This window comes from Sordaria macrospora, chromosome 2, assembly GCF_033870435.1.
Source record: "Sordaria macrospora chromosome 2, complete sequence".
In the NCBI taxonomy this organism is placed as follows: Eukaryota; Fungi; Ascomycota; class Sordariomycetes; order Sordariales; family Sordariaceae; genus Sordaria; species Sordaria macrospora.
Window position 1 is genome coordinate 1,671,555 of NC_089372.1, and position 15,807 is coordinate 1,687,361.

Here is a 15,807-nt window from a genome sequence, read left to right on the forward strand (position 1 = left end):
ATCCGTCGCTTGGCGACGGCATAATATTCCCATCTCCACCAAAGATTGCAGCCATTCAGCCAGGGTGTCCCGGGCTTAAAGATGCACATAGGATGGATGATGAGGTGATGCGCACGAACTACTTTGTCAAACCGCACCCACTTCTCCAGCTCCGTACACGTGTAGATATGAAGCCATATCAGTGGCTTCTCAATCTCGAGATTGAAGGAAGGTACGGCATCATGATAGCCAGTGTCGATTGTGGAGCAGTCAACGAAAAGGGCATAAGCCGTTCATATGTCTTAAGGTAATGCTCAAACCTCTAACTGATGAGAATTTCAAACAGAATGGCTTGTTGACAAGCAGAAAGAGATCATGACGGTATCATGTCAGTCATCGTCACGGATGTCATCGTCGCCGGAGGGGACTGACTCCAACACCGCATCGGTGGATGACGTCCGAGCGCGGGGTGTTGACGGTCGTCTGCATTAGGTAATAGCAGCCATCGTCAGTCCGGCCACGGAGCAAAGGTAGCGGCGACGGCAACGGCGACGGCGGAGTCGGCGGCAAACAAACACCCAAAAAGCTCCGCCTCTCCCTCCCCCTTTTTCTTGAAGTTCCCGACACTCGGACTGCCGGCCGCACGGGGGTTAGTGGGGCCGTAGCACTAGCAGTTCCGAATGCCCATCGTTTTTCACAAATCCTATTCGCTGGGTTTGAGCTTGGCGTTCCCCTCCCTGAAGTCCCTGGTGTTTTTACCCCTGCAGATTCCAGAAAGAAGAGAAGAAGGAAACAAATGCAATGCTGAAAGTTTAGTCCAAACCAGTCCTGGAAAGACGCCATGCCATGCCATGTAGTGTAGGTACAATATGCCCCATTTTGCGATTGCCCATCTCTCTCCTTTTCAGGCGGAGATATCAATGCAACAACAAATTTCAATAAGGCGGGCAGACGGGGCTGTCAAACTCAGACAGACGGCAGATCGATCGAACGAACGAACGAATGAACGGACGGACGGGACGATGCAAACAATGTGAGATTTAGGGACCGGTAGGTGGAAGTTTCGAAACTTCCCTTCGGGGAGGCGTGAAAACGAAATACTACCTTGATGAGGGGTGTTGTGAGCTGTCAGAGAAAGCATCAGAAACTCACCGCCCAGGGATTTAAAGAGGCAGAAGAATGTTGGGAAGTCTAACATCTCGAGAAGTCAACGTAGGAGAACAAAGATTGAAGTCTCGGAGGACATCTCCCATTGACAAGTATCCATGGGGATAATGAATATTGATCCATGGGGACATATGTCATTTACATCTCGAGTTAGAGCCTAGACATTGTGACCCAACTTGTATATACATGTCGACATCCGCTGGTCACCTTTTAAGACACCTCTCAGGGCAAAACATAGCTCTGAGGCATACTCTATTCCGTACTTGCCAGTCAACCATTCTTCTTCGTCGGCCTTGTCCGTGCATTAGCTTCCATCCAGAGCCGCGGGATTCTCCAAGCATAATCTTCTTGTGGTGCTGGTTAGTGCCCCCTTTAAGGAGAGCCCTGCTCGTCATTTCATATTGGAGGGGCTCCATGGAGTCCAAGCTCCCAAAAGACGAAAGAGTCCGTGCTTCCGCGTGTTAATGCACGAGCCCAGCTTGCACCCAATTGGGCGGTGGCCGCCAATGCTACCTCTGTTAGCCTGCCACCACCACGACCCGCCAGTGCTCTATCAGACGGGGCCATCACCGGGCACCTCAGCTGTGGACAAGCGGAGGACGTCTACCCCTAAACTTTCAATGACATCCCGTCGTCCCGCCTTCTCGCCTACCCCGACTTTTTGACTTGTTGACCACACCGGCCCGACAGGCTTTCTCCTACACACGCCAGCCATACAGAAGAGCAGGCTGCCACCGTCAAGATAACTCGACTCGGCCACTCGACGAACTCGACGAATCCATTTCCCACCGCAAAGGAAGGCAGTGTTGGGTCCCCGCTCCAGTCCCGTCCTGCCCGCCCCGTGTATACCGGATTCCACAACCTTCTTGTCCTACAGGACCTGACCTATTCCCGGTCAGCCAAACACCTAGCTAGCTCCTCCTTGGGCAAGCAAAGCAAACAACAAAAACAACATCAACATCTTTCAGCTGTTTCATCCCAATCCAGATCATCGGTCCGACGACACGAGCCGAACCCCCTTTCGAAAACTTCGCCTAGACCTACATCGTCTTCGACCTTGTTTGTCAGCTTGGGGTCCGTTCAGTTGCCAAAGCACACACAGGACAGCGACATCTTCTATACTTCTTTAATCTTTTGCTCCACGTCCAATCCCTATTTTTGTATCTAATTTTCCCCCCTCTTCCATTCTCCTTCGTGAATGTCGTCTTCGCCGCCAGCACCACACTCCCGCCGGCCCTTTGAATCCCAGCTTCCGCGACCGAACTAGCATCCTGGACCATTCTTCATTCCGGTCGTTGCATCCGCCATAACAAACACGGTCCACTATTATCCCTATCCACCTACGTCGCCCCTAGCCGTGCTGGCCGTTCCGCCGCTAGAACTGGCTTCTTGAAGCCATCCAAATCTGACTACAACATCTCTCTTCCCCCCCTTGCTCCTGACTCACAGGTTCGCGCCGACTTTCTCTCCCTCGAGAATATACCCCGACACAAGCGCATCCAATGTCGGAGAATTATGATGTTGGCACTCGAGCCTGGCAGCCCGATCCCACCGAGGGTTGGGTTGCCTCTGAAGTAGTCAAGAAGACGGTAGACGGCAACAAGGTCACTCTTATTTTCGACTGCGAGAATGGCGAGGTAGGTAGCTTACAGCTTCAGTTTCCCCAAGTTCCCGCATATTCCGCCTTTTACCCTTTGCTTTCCGTGCTTTTGCGGCTTTGCTTTGTGCCCTTCAAGATGCTAACATGTGTTACCCTGCCTACAGACCAAGACCGTGGAGGTCTCCCTCGAGGCCCTCCAGACAGGCGGCCATGAGTCGCTACCGCCCTTGATGAACCCGACAATGCTCGAAGCCAGCGATGACTTGACGAACCTATCACATCTTAACGAGCCTGCTGGTAAATACATGCTATACCTTTGCGTTGATCCGCCCCGCCATCTGGCGCATTCAGAGAACACGATGCTGATGGGATGTGCTGTGCTTAGTGCTTCAGGCTATTCGCCTTCGATATGCCCAGAAGGAAATCTACACATACTCGGGTATTGTTCTAATAGCTACGAACCCGTTCGCGCGGGTTGACTCTCTCTATGTCCCAGGCATGGTTCAGGTCTATGCCGGGAAGCAAAGAGCAACCCAAGCTCCCCATCTTTTCGCTATTGCCGAGGAAGCTTTCATGTATGGTTCCTCTGCCCATCCAGCCACTTTGATTACTGGCAATTACTAACCTGAAGGACAACAGGGACATGTTGCGCGATGGCAAGAACCAGACCATTGTCGTTTCTGGTGAGTCCGGTGCCGGTAAGACAGTCAGTGCCAAGTACATTATGAGATACTTCGCGACAAGAGAATCGCCCGACAGCCCCGGAACACGAGTGAAGAAGGGTGGACACGAGTCCATGAGCCAGACCGAGGAGGCTATCTTGGCTACGAACCCAATCATGGAAGCTTTCGGTAACGCAAAGACGACACGAAACGACAACTCCTCGCGATTCGGTAAATACATCGAGATCATGTTCGACAAGGCAACCAACATTATCGGTGCCAAGATCAGGACTTACCTTCTCGAACGGTCGAGGTTGGTTTTCCAGCCGCTGAAGGAAAGAAATTACCACATTTTCTACCAGCTGGTTGCTGGTGCGTCGGATAAGGAGCGCCAGGAACTGGGCTTGCTTCCCGTTGAACAGTTCGAGTACCTCAACCAGGGTAATACCCCAACGATCGATGGTGTCGATGACAAGGCCGAGTTCAATGCGACCAAGGCATCCATGAAAACCATCGGTATTGACGACGGCCAGCAAACCGAGATTTTCAAGCTTCTGGCTGGTCTCCTCCACTTGGGTAATGTCAAGATTGGCGCCATGCGAAACGACAGCTCCCTCGATCCTTCCGAGTCATCGCTGGTCAAGGCCTGCGAGATCCTTGGTATCGACGCTCCGGAATTCGCCAAGTGGATCGTCAAGAAGCAATTGGTCACTCGTGGCGAAAAGATCGTATCCAACTTGACTCAAGCGCAGGCTATCGTTGTCCGAGATTCCGTCGCCAAGTACATCTACTCGAGTCTGTTCGACTGGCTCGTCGAAATCATCAACCACAGTCTTGCTTCGGAGGAGGTCCTTACCAGGGTCGTTTCCTTCATCGGTGTTCTGGATATCTACGGTTTCGAGCATTTCGCCAAGAACTCGTTCGAGCAGTTCTGTATCAACTACGCCAACGAGAAACTTCAGCAGGAGTTCAACCAGCATGTGTTCAAGTTGGAGCAGGAGGAATACCTTAGGGAGCAGATTGACTGGACCTTCATTGACTTTGCTGACAACCAGCCCTGCATTGACCTTATCGAGGGCAAGCTTGGCATCTTGTCTCTTCTGGACGAAGAATCGAGGCTGCCTATGGGTTCTGACGAGCAGTTCGTTACTAAGCTGCACCACAACTACGCTGCCGACAAGCACAAGTTCTACAAGAAGCCCCGATTTGGCAAGTCTTCTTTCACCGTCTGCCATTATGCCATCGACGTCACCTACGAGTCGGACGGCTTCATCGAGAAGAACCGTGATACCGTTCCGGACGAGCACATGGCGGTTCTGCGCGCATCGACCAACCACTTCCTTGTTTCGGTCTTGGACGCTGCTTCTGCGGTGCGCGAGAAGGATCTGGCCTCTGCCAGCTCAAACGCTGTGAAGCCCGCCGCCGGAAGGAGAATCGGTGTGGCTGTTAACCGCAAGCCCACACTCGGCGGTATCTTCAAGTCTTCTCTTATTGAACTAATGAACACAATCAACGGCACGGATGTCCATTACATCCGTTGTATCAAGCCTAACGAGGCGAAGGAGCCCTGGAAGTTCGAAGGACCCATGGTCCTGAGTCAGCTCCGCGCCTGCGGTGTATTAGAAACTGTCCGCATTAGTTGTGCGGGTTATCCCACAAGATGGACGTACGAGGAATTCGCGTTGCGGTATTACATGTTGGTACCATCGACGCAGTGGACCTCGGAGATCAGAGAGATGGCGAATGCCATCTTGACCAAGGCCTTTGGCGCTAGCACCGGCAAGGGTCTCGACAAGTACCAGCTCGGTCTCACCAAGATCTTCTTCAGAGCCGGTATGCTCGCTTTCCTGGAAAACCTGCGCACCACCAGACTCAACGACTGCGCGATTCTCATCCAGAAGAACCTCAAGGCCAAGTATTACCGCAAGAGGTACCTTGCTGCCCGCGGTGCCATTGTCAATTTCCAAGCCTTGGTTAGGGCAAACAAAGCTCGCAATTCGGCACAGGAACGCCGCACCACCAAGGCGGCGATTACAATCCAGAGAGTCTGGCGTGGTTACAAGGACAGGAAGAGGTTCCTCCAGGTCAGGAACGATGTTATTCGCGCTCAAGCCGCCATGAAGGGCTTCTTGCGGCGCAAGCAGATTATGGAGGAGCGGGTCGGAAATGCTGTGCTTATCATCCAGCGGAACTGGCGGTCGAGGCAGCAGCTCCGCTCCTGGAGGGATTATCGCCGGAAGGTTACCATTGTCCAGAGCTTGTGGCGTGGTAAGACGGCGCGTAAGGATTACAAGGCTCTCCGCGCCGAGGCACGGGATCTCAAGCAGATTTCGTACAAGCTGGAGAACAAGGTGGTGGAATTGACACAGTCGTTGGGAACCATGAAGACGCAGAACAAGGAGTTGAGGATTCAGGTGGAGAACTACGAAGGACAGGTGGCGACCTGGAGGAATCGTCACAACCAGTTGGAAGCACGTGCCAAGGAGCTGCAAGCCGAGGCCAACCAGGCCGGTATTGCTGCCGCTCGTTTGGAGCAGATGGAGGCCGAGATGAAGAAGCTTCAAGCAAGCTTCGAGGAGTCTGCGGCGAACGTGAAGAGGATGCAGGAGGAAGAACGCGAGCTCAGAGAGTCCCTGCGCGCTACCAGCGCAGAGCTCGACGCTGCTCGTATCGACAGCCAACGGCAGGAGGCTGAGAAGAACTCGCTCCGCCAGCAGTTGGCTGACCTTCAGGAGGCTCTCGAGCAGGCAAGGAGGCAAGTACCGATCAATGGTGATATCCTGAACGGCAATGGTATTGCTCCTCAGGTCCCTACCGGGTTGATCAACCTGGTATCGTCCAAGAAGCCTAAGCGGCGTAGTGCGGGTGCCGAACCTCGTGAGATGGATCGGTACAGCATGGCTTACAACCCACGACCCGTTTCCATGGCTGTCCCTGGCCTCAACCGCCAAACAACACTCTCCGGCTCGACCTTCATTCCTGGCGTCGATAGCATCGAGCTCGAGCTTGAAGGCCTTCTTGCTGATGAGGACGCCCTTAACGAGGAGGTTACCATGGGTCTCATCCGTAACCTCAAGATCCCTTCCCCTTCCACCAACCCACCACCTTCCGACAAGGAGGTTCTCTTCCCTGCTTACCTCATCAACCTAGTAACTTCTGAGATGTGGAACAATGGTTTCGTCAAGGAGTCAGAACGCTTCCTGGCCAACGTCATGCAATCCATCCAGCAGGAGGTGATGCAGCACGATGGCGAGGAGGCCATCAACCCCGGTGCCTTCTGGCTTTCTAACGTTCATGAAATGCTCTCGTTTGTCTTCCTCGCGGAAGATTGGTACGAGGCTCAGAAGACGGACAATTACGAGTATGACCGCCTGCTCGAGATCGTCAAGCACGACTTGGAAAGCTTGGAGTTCAACATCTACCATACTTGGATGAAGGTTCTCAAGAAGAAGCTCTTCAAAATGATCATCCCCGCCATCATCGAGTCGCAGTCCCTACCAGGCTTCGTCACGAACGAAAACAACAGGTTCCTTGGCAAGCTCCTGCAGTCTAACACGGCGCCGGCCTACAGCATGGACAACCTGTTGTCCCTCCTCAACAATGTCTACCGTGCCATGAAGGCTTATTACCTTGAGGACTCAATCATCACGCAGACCATCACCGAGCTGCTCCGGCTCGTCGGTGTCACCGCGTTCAACGATTTGCTCATGCGCCGTAATTTCCTCTCTTGGAAGCGTGGCCTGCAGATCAACTACAATATCACTCGTATCGAGGAGTGGTGCAAGAGCCACGACATGCCTGAGGGCACGCTCCAGCTTGAGCATCTCATGCAAGCCACAAAGCTTTTGCAACTTAAGAAGGCAACCCTTAATGATATCGAGATCATCCAAGATATTTGCTGGATGTGAGTAACTTTTTTGACTCGAGAAATGACGTATCAAGCATACTGACAGTGATCCACAGGCTATCCCCCAACCAGATCCAGAAGCTGCTTAACCAGTACCTGGTTGCCGACTACGAGCAGCCTATTAACGGCGAGATCATGAAGGCCGTGGCGTCTCGCGTCAGCGAGAAGAGCGACGTTCTCCTACTGCAGGCTGTCGATATGGACGACAGTGGCCCGTACGAGATTGCCGAGCCCAGAGTGATCACTGCGCTGGAGACCTATACACCATCCTGTGAGTTCGATCAGAGTTTATGGATAACGTGAATGCGAAACTGACCGAGAAACCACAGGGCTGCAAACCCCACGCCTGAAGCGTCTTGCTGAGATTGTATCTCAACAAGCGATCGCTCAGCAAGAGAAGATGGAGTTCGGCTCTCAGGTGGGCGACTACCAACACGGAGATTATGACACGCAAAGCATGAACGACTTGACAGAGGTGGATGAAGGGCAAGAAGAGATCGTGCAAGCAAGTGCCTAGGTTGCACCACCAGCGCGACCACCACCCGCTCTACCTCTACCACTACCCACACCTCGCTCTCGTCCGTCACTGTCGTTATCATTGATTCCGAGCCCGACTTCTACCATACTTAATCCCTGGAGGACAAACAGTAACTCCATCATGGGTGATTCTGTACTGCCACCAAGGACTACTGCGACCGGTACCAGGAAGATGAGGGCCAGAAGTAGGACTGGTTGAGTATTAATCTGTCGACTAAAAACAAATCAATTTTTCTCTTGTTCATATGAGTTGTCGTTGTTGTCATTGTTGCTGTAGTAGGGTGTTCTGTCCTGTGTGTTTCAACAAAAAGAGTAGGGTGCATTCTGCATTTGGAACCTGGTTAGAGATGAAGAGGAGGAATGAGAAGAGGCATGACTGAGAGGGAGGGAGGCAAAGAGAAAATCAGACAGCGTAGGACAGATTAGGGAAAGGTTGGGTGGTGTGAGGATCGAGCCGTGCATCAACAACATCTTGCCCCTGATATAGTAGATGAAGATGGAAGGAAGGAAGGCTCACGGCGTGGCGTGCAAATCAGACAGATTCGGATGATTCGCTTTGGGTTGCTTGTTGGAGAAGAGAGAGATATTATGGAGAATTCATATTCAAATTTCACGGTTTCTTTTTTTTTGTTTTTTTTCTATCTTCATTTTCGTTTCCATTTCTCTTTAGCTTTCCGTTCTTTTATCACCATCGGCCGATGTTTTACCTACTTCTGTTCAAATCATACCATTACAAACCATTTTCCTCGAGTCATATGTCCTTTGTGTAAGTTCCGGGAGAACAGTCGGCATTACCTATTACATTCTACGTGAATCAGACTTTGCAGAGGACGGGGAAGAAATCAACGGGAGATGGTTAAAGAAAAGGAAGAAAGAGAGGAGGACCTGTACCCAGGAAAATGTAGCAAGAGACTGGAGAACATAGATCATCTATGTACACATAGGGTAAATAGGTTGATGCAAGAGAAGCCAGTGCATTGCAGGCATAGAGTCCCACTAGTGACAATTCTAGAATATCGCTGTTGTCTTCTTTTCTCTCTTTTTAACATCCGTTGTCTGTTTATCTTCCGCGAGCCTGATCGGGAAATTACAGGTACAGCAAGTGCGTGGTGCAGTATGCGTCGTCTCTTGGAATATGCAACAAAGCGGGCCGACCGACAAGCAGTAACTGAGCACAGTGCAACAGCCAATCAATCCGCACGTGGCCGAAACTGCATGAAGAAAATCTTTCTGTTTTGTTGGTCCCTTCACTCGCCCCCATTCCACAAAGCGAAACACTTGACTGAAGAAGTCTTTAAGAGGAACCCCACTGTATTTCAAGTTATTACACTAAAAAGATAGTGCTGAAAAAGATCCATCCATCATTATCAATCCTCGTTTTCAAAGTCACCTTGAGATCCACGACCTCAACTCACATCGCAACAGCATCAGGTATGTGCAGCCAACGAAAATTGATAATAAAACTAGAAAAGAACTGACGAACAACCACAGACAAGAGAAAAAATCACCATGTCTCGCACCCTCCCCAACATCATCATCACCGGCACCCCCGGCGTCGGCAAGACCTCGCACTGCGAGCTGCTGGCCGAGCGCACGGGGCTCAAGCACCTGTCCGTCAACGACGTGGTCAAGAGCAAGGAGTGTCAAGAGGGCTGGGACGAGGAGTATCAGAGCTGGATCGTCGACGAGGACAAGCTTCTCGACGCCATCGAGGACGAGGTCAAGCAGGGCGGGTGCATAATAGACTGGCACGCCTGCGACCTGTTCCCCAAGAGCTGGATCGACCTGGTGGTGGTTTTGAGGGTTGATTCTAGCACGTTGTATGACCGGTTGAGTGAGAGGTATGTTTTTCTTTTTTTGGTCTTCTTCCCCCTTCAGCATTGCTTTGTTCCTGATACAAACGTTTGTGTGAATGGATCGGTTTCAAGCTAACACACAAAACAACAGAAAATACCCCGAGCTTAAGCTCCAGGAAAACCTCGACTCGGAAATCATGGAGGTTCTCCTGCAGGAGGCGCGCGACTCGTACGACGAGGAGATCGTTGTCGAGCTGCAGAGCACCAATGCCGAGCAGATGGATGAGAACGTGGACCGCATCGAGGCTTGGTTTAAGCAGTGGAAGGAGAACAACAGCTCTGCCTAAGACATGATGAGGTTGAGCTTGGGAGTGGAAATGGAAAACGGAAAAAGAAAATGAGGAGGGGCAAAGAGGAGATGGAAAAGATGTAGAGGTCTTGATACCCGGGATTGATGTGGTCTCTTACAAAGATGTGAAAGGGAAATATGTATAGAAGAGGCGTCATCTCCGAAATAGCTCGTGGAGGATCAGTAAATTCCCATTCACGAACGCGCAGATATTCATCAAAAACAGTATTGTAATGGTTTCCCTTTGGTTTATCTCTCTCACCTCTTCAACTTCAACTTGGTCGTCACAAGTGGGCTCACCCACACAATCCAGCAGTGATGCAACAAACGAGGCTTTCATTCACCTAACCCGCCACCCCAGCACCTTGAAGTATTTTCCCCAAAACGCGTATCTTACACCCCATCAAATACGCAGTAGTGTAACATCAATAACCAAACCAAAGCCAAAACGATCACCGTTCGGCCTGACTCTTACTCCATGCCATACCATTCAAAGTACGCATCCACACATTCTCCCTCTCTCTTTTTCACCCGGGCCTTCTAATTTCACGAACTCACTCACTCATTCACTCAACTCTCAGGTCACAACCAGTCAGTCCCCCCAAAAACCAAACTAAACCGCCCAAAATGTCCGCCGCCCCTACCCAAGTCCGCCACCTCGTCAACTTCATCACCGGCAACGCCAACAAGCTCGGCGAAGTCAAGGCGATCCTCGAGCCGGCCATCCAGGTCGAGAACCAGGCGCTTGATCTGCTTGAGATTCAGGGAACTTTGGAGGAGGTCACGCTTGATAAGTGCCGGAGGGCTGCTGATTTGGTGAGTTTTCGATCATCTGCATAATTTTTTATTCTTTTTTTCGGGGATGAAAAGTGTTACGGGGTTTTTGATATTTGGCATCTATAGAGAGGCTGTAAAATGAGGGAAATCAAAATGAATGGTGGCTAATCATAAAACTGGTTTGGTTGGTTGAATCATCTAGGTCCAAGGCCCCGTCCTCGTCGAAGATACCTGCCTCTGCTTCAATGCCTTGAAGGGTCTTCCCGGTCCTTATATGTAAGAATATTCTCTCCCACACACACACAGGTAGTAACCAAAACATCATGACTTCAACTTACACGCACACGCAACGCAACGCAGCAAATGGTTCATGAAGGATCTCGGCCATGAAGGCCTCAACAATCTCCTGGCCGCCTACGAGGACAAGTCGGCCAAGGCCGTCTGCACTTTCGGCTACTCTGCCGGACCCGGCCACGAGCCCATTCTCTTCCAGGGCATCACCGACGGCAAGATCGTTCCTGCGAGGGGTCCTCCTCACTTTGGTATGTTTTCATCTGCATCTACATCTGCCTACCTACCGGCCCTGTCACAATGGCAAGGAGAAAAGAAACATGTTCACTTACTGACTTGATAAAATCACAGGTTGGGACGCCATCTTCGAATACGAAGGCCAGACGTAAGCTAAACCATTCCACGTCGAATTGCTTTTGTTTGAACCCCGGAGCCTTTTGACTAATGTAATTCTATGTAGATACGCCGAGATGGACAAGACGGAAAAGAACAAGATTTCTCACCGTGCCAAGGCTCTTGCTAAGTTGCAGGAGTGGTTCGCGAAGGAGATGACCGCTTGAAACTTTTCCAGGAAGTAAAGAAAAAAATAAGGCGGCAGTAGTATGAAATATACCACAGAAACACAGGTACGACAAGAAGACAAGGCTATGATGGCTGTGAAAGCCAAAACAAACGAATGAACAAGTAAACAAAAACGCCGCTTGAAATGCAGTCCCGGAAAACAAGAAAATATATGCAATTCGCTATGCCCAAGGGTTCCCAGCTAAAGAAGAATTGCTTTGCATCATATGGGAGCTGTTACTAGAGGTTGATTCGGATCCGTACCGTCCGTGCCAGGCGTACTACGCCTTTTTGATCTCCGGACGTGGTAGCAGCCTAGCATACATACAGTCTCTCGTCAGCTGCCATTCCCCCCAGAACAAGAAGACTCGAAAGAAGTAAACATACCTAATGACCTCAAACTGCTCATATTTTCCTAGGTATTTACTTCCGCGTCGGTAAGAATTAACCGCCATGTTCGCCGCCATGGGATGCGGATGCACCTCCTTCCCAATAAGCCTAGTGATGGTGGACGCATCATGGAACATGGGATCGAACACGATTAGATTTCTGGCGCCAGACTTGTCGCGCTCCAGCCCGATGATGGTCATCGAATGTCCTGCGTGCTGGAAGTATATTGGCGGCAGGTCGGTCTGCCAGACTTTCTGTATCTCGGTGGTGGCGCTTTGGGGGAGAATGGTGCCTGCTTGGAAGTACCGCTCGACCATATCTAGCAGGGCCTTTTCAGATTGGCCTGGTGAGGGGTCTTTGAAGGCTTGAACGTCGAAACTAGACGGGGTGTGAGTAAGTTTCTGAAGGCAGGAAAGAGGAGGAGATCGTAAGCTGAGGTATGGAAGGGCTTACGGTATTTGCAACAACCGGAACATGACCAGCGCCTCAGGCGTCCCGATGTACTTTCTGGTACCGCGGATGCCGCCCGTTTCAACCCTTCCATTAGGGTTGATTCCGTGGTCCCAGGCTGTCTCGATCATTTCTTGGATGTCAAATATCGAGGGGATTTCGTTGCGAAAATGCTGGTGGCCTGGGTATTTGGTGTTGATGATGTAAGACGACAACATTTGGATGTTGCGATAACCACAGAAACCCCCTTGACATGCATATTAGCTGACATAACTGCGAATTTTGAGAAAAAAGGGTAAAACTGACCTTCTTTTCTAAGCTTTGACACATGATTTGTGCTTGGGTGGCACAAGAAGGCGCGTCTTGTCGAAAAACATCGCTCAAACAGCTGTGCTAGCACCGGAATAACGCCTTGATACTCAGTTAGCAGTCCGCTTCAAAGTGTTCTCCCCTGTTCTCCGGTCAGTGCATTACCTTCACTCTTCACATAAAGACCCTTCTCGAGATGTTTGACAAGCCAATCCGGCATCTGCTCCTCGTGCGCGTACTTACCGAGCTGCGCTTTCTGTAAATACGGGTTTAGTTCAATGCTTCACCAGCAACAGCAGTTTCCGGCAAACAGAAGGAAGACGTACACCAAGGCGGGTCCCTCTAACGACTTGCGCCGTTGTTTCCGAGGCTCGTTCGGCCAGTCGTTCCGACATCCTCTCTCTATGGCGCTTCTTTGGAGGCTTTGGAGAATTTGGAGATATCGAGGAGGGCGTATCAGAGGATTGACTGGAGTGATGGTGGATTCCAAAGATTGCTCGCCATATCGATCTGCTCTTACTGCTGTCCCTACTCCTATCGCTGTTCCTATCGCTGTGATGGTCGCCCTTTTGTTCCCCTCGGCGGGTTTTCGAAGAAGTAGTACTATGTCTAGGTGAAGAGGTCGAAGAGCGGTTGGTAGGAGTGCGCGTCGTCGTGTGGGTCGGCCTCTTTTCCGGCGGAGACTGAACCTTTGGGGACGATGACGGAGTGGAAGGGGTGATGACGGGACTGCCAGTCTCAGTCTCCGAAGAAGCGCTGCCGCCTTGCTCAGCGGTATGGAGTTCTAGATGATAGTCTAGGTCGGCCGCGAGCAGGACTTCCCCGCAGTCTTCCGCTGGACATTCGATATAAAGAGGTCCTTCTTCCTCTGCTTCTGGAATGTGACCGCCATTGGCCGCCGCAGCCTCGTCAGCAACCACAAAGGGAGAGTCTCCCTCGGCATGGTTTGTCTCCATGTGCTAACGTCAAAAAGGTAGTCAGTTAACAGGTTCACAGCCAAACAATGCGGGCCGGAAGGAGAAACACACTAGCATAATGGCGTATTCGTCCGTCGTTGTGGATTCCCAGTTGCAAAAGGGACAGACCATGCCGCCTTTGTTATTTTCTGGGGCCCCCATCTTCAAGTGTCTCAGATTAGAACAGCACGGGGTGTTAGTGAGATGCAGGTTTCTTTGTTCCAAGATGCGTCCAGACAAAGTGGCGATCCAATTCAGGCTTCCTCCGAATAACAATGAGACTCTGCGGTGGCAAGGCGGGAAGCGGCGAGCGGGATGGCTCGTGGTTTAACGAATGATGCCTAATACGTGAATAAACTAGAAATGGAAATGAAGCCGGGAGGATGATCGGTGAACAAGCCGCACCAGACGCGTCTAAAAGTCCAGCTTCAGCTAATCGCGTCCGATGAATAACTTGTCTTAAGAATCCGTCTTTTTCAAAACCAGGAGGTTGCGCAGCCAAACTCTCCGGACCTCTTGCCAACTGGTATCATCGAGGCAAGTTCAACCGCAAATGACACACAAAGATAGCTGTTTCACGATAGGGATTTGTTACTTTGTTTGGTCGAAGGGAAGGCGTGATGGCTCACATACCCTAACAAGCAGCAAAGGCATCAGCGACTGGCGAGCAAACCCCTGGGAAGAGCCAGCTTCTTAGATTGGGTTATTTGCTGGTAGCCATTGCTATTGAGTGGTTAAATGACCCGACCCTATTACATAAATTCGCTAACTCTATAGTCTATATATTCACATATGAAATTGATCCGACCCACAAAAATTAAAATTTAACACAGTTATTACAATATGTATTTGTACGGGGTTACTTTAATAGAGCTCTGGTTAGGATCTTGAATGGTATAAAATATTATAAAAATAACGTAATAATCTAGCAAAATTGAATCTTTATTGTTCTAATTATTAGTCATAGTATTATTTACTCTGTATTGTCTTCCACGGAGAAAGAATAATGCGACGAACGGCAGTCTGATCTGCCTAAGTAGGATAGCTGAAGGTAGATAACTATCAGTAGACGTTCGATAAAGCCAAAAGGTTCACAGCAAGTATGGTAGCGTTATACTAGTCTTGGTGATAATGATCAATTGACTACTGTCGAACTATCTGACAATCTAAATTCTCCAGCAGTCCCTTTATACCTGCTCGCCCTTTGCGAGATATTTGTCTCCGGCTACTTACGATCCGTGAATCCCATAACTATCTGGTAACTAGTTGACTTGTCCGGCGAGCCTGGCTCGACGGGTGAGTCCTTGTCTGCCCACAAGTTCCTTCCCTACTGTGGTTACACTGCCCAGCCTTCGCGTGGCTGCAGTGTCCCGGTGGCTTGGTTGACCCGTGCTTAAGTTCGTAACAAATAATAAATTTCGCAATAGAAAAGAATAATAAGTTTCGCTATAGAGGTAGACTTTCCCTAATTTCTGTTTAATCTTTTTTAAACTACTTTTAGAATATTTTTAAAATATGCTCTATATTATAATAATTATAAGTTTCGCTATAGAAAAACAACAAATCAACTAAACGAATACTATTTATATGGTCATCTTTAATCATTTTTTCAAGATTTACTATGTCTTTTTTAAATTTTATGTAAATACTTTCAAACTAGGTTTAAAAAGCTCCTAGAATATATTTATTTAAATTATTTCTAATCAACTTCCAAATCATTTTCGTATTATTTAGTTTGAAATCCGAATTATACCAATAATTACTATATCTTTATAATATAACTAAGTATCAATAAGTTTATTTGAATATTAATAAAATTCTAACTAAATAAAATAAATATTTTTACTATATTTGGAATGAATGAGAGGAGGACTTATAAATAAACAATAAATAAAAGTAGAAGAAGCTATAAATCAATGAAATATAATGTATATATATATTTTTATACAGTTTATATACCGCGGAGTTAAATTTAATTAAACAAGTAGTATTGTTACGAACCATAAGCAAGGAACACGGGCCAACCAAGCCATCGGTACACAACAGCCACATAAAGGCTAGGCAGTGTAACCATGA

At 49.5% G+C, this 15,807-nt stretch overlaps 4 protein-coding genes across 4 annotated transcripts; 3 read left to right on the forward strand and 1 right to left on the reverse strand.

Annotated features, from left to right (window-relative positions):
* Window positions 1-1,544: 1,544 nt before the first annotated feature.
* SMAC4_04508 (uncharacterized protein) lies at window positions 1,545-8,944 on the forward strand. The gene is made up of 6 exons (XM_003343801.2): window positions 1,545-2,783; window positions 2,911-3,043; window positions 3,132-3,321; window positions 3,386-7,312; window positions 7,372-7,586; window positions 7,645-8,944. The coding sequence occupies exons 1-6, from the start codon at window positions 2,649-2,651 to the stop codon at window positions 7,830-7,832; spliced, it is 4,788 nt and encodes a 1,595-aa protein (XP_003343849.1). The 5' UTR covers window positions 1,545-2,648; the 3' UTR covers window positions 7,833-8,944.
* Window positions 8,945-9,094: 150 nt separating this feature from the next.
* SMAC4_04509 (uncharacterized protein) lies at window positions 9,095-10,233 on the forward strand. Its single transcript, XM_003343802.2, has 3 exons — window positions 9,095-9,283; window positions 9,344-9,693; window positions 9,800-10,233. The coding sequence occupies exons 2-3, from the start codon at window positions 9,362-9,364 to the stop codon at window positions 9,993-9,995; spliced, it is 528 nt and encodes a 175-aa protein (XP_003343850.1). The 5' UTR covers window positions 9,095-9,283; window positions 9,344-9,361; the 3' UTR covers window positions 9,996-10,233.
* A 199-nt stretch (window positions 10,234-10,432) lies between these two features.
* SMAC4_04510 (uncharacterized protein) lies at window positions 10,433-11,833 on the forward strand. Its single transcript, XM_003343803.2, has 5 exons — window positions 10,433-10,813; window positions 10,977-11,050; window positions 11,135-11,316; window positions 11,417-11,450; window positions 11,526-11,833. Exons 1-5 carry the CDS (start codon window positions 10,625-10,627, stop codon window positions 11,623-11,625), a joined length of 579 nt encoding a protein of 192 aa, XP_003343851.1. The 5' UTR covers window positions 10,433-10,624; the 3' UTR covers window positions 11,626-11,833.
* Window positions 11,834-11,907: 74 nt separating this feature from the next.
* On the reverse strand, window positions 11,908-14,479 carry SMAC4_04511 (uncharacterized protein; the record flags this gene model as incomplete). Its single annotated transcript, XM_066090122.1, has 6 exons — window positions 13,102-14,479; window positions 12,941-13,031; window positions 12,773-12,877; window positions 12,470-12,713; window positions 12,014-12,394; window positions 11,908-11,941 (listed from the first exon to the last, which is right to left on the reverse strand). The coding sequence occupies exons 1-6, from the start codon at window positions 13,729-13,731 to the stop codon at window positions 11,908-11,910; spliced, it is 1,485 nt and encodes a 494-aa protein (XP_065946044.1). The 5' UTR covers window positions 13,732-14,479.
* Window positions 14,480-15,807: the final 1,328 nt, after the last annotated feature.

Bases quoted from the DNA above. Each gene is read 5' to 3' on its own strand.
- SMAC4_04508 (XM_003343801.2), top strand. From the start codon at position 2,649: ATGTCGGAGAATTATGATGTTGGCACTCGAGCCTGGCAGCCCGATCCC. The intron at 3,044-3,131 runs GTAAATACATGC...TGCTGTGCTTAG, and splicing joins ACATCTTAACGAGCCTGCTG to TGCTTCAGGCTATTCGCCTT. The intron at 7,587-7,644 runs GTGAGTTCGATC...GAGAAACCACAG, and splicing joins GGAGACCTATACACCATCCT to GGCTGCAAACCCCACGCCTG.
- SMAC4_04509 (XM_003343802.2), top strand. From the start codon at position 9,362: ATGTCTCGCACCCTCCCCAACATCATCATCACCGGCACCCCCGGCGTC. The intron at 9,694-9,799 runs GTATGTTTTTCT...ACAAAACAACAG, and splicing joins TATGACCGGTTGAGTGAGAG to AAAATACCCCGAGCTTAAGC.
- SMAC4_04510 (XM_003343803.2), top strand. From the start codon at position 10,625: ATGTCCGCCGCCCCTACCCAAGTCCGCCACCTCGTCAACTTCATCACC. The intron at 11,317-11,416 runs GTATGTTTTCAT...ATAAAATCACAG, and splicing joins GAGGGGTCCTCCTCACTTTG to GTTGGGACGCCATCTTCGAA. The intron at 11,451-11,525 runs GTAAGCTAAACC...AATTCTATGTAG, and splicing joins TTCGAATACGAAGGCCAGAC to ATACGCCGAGATGGACAAGA.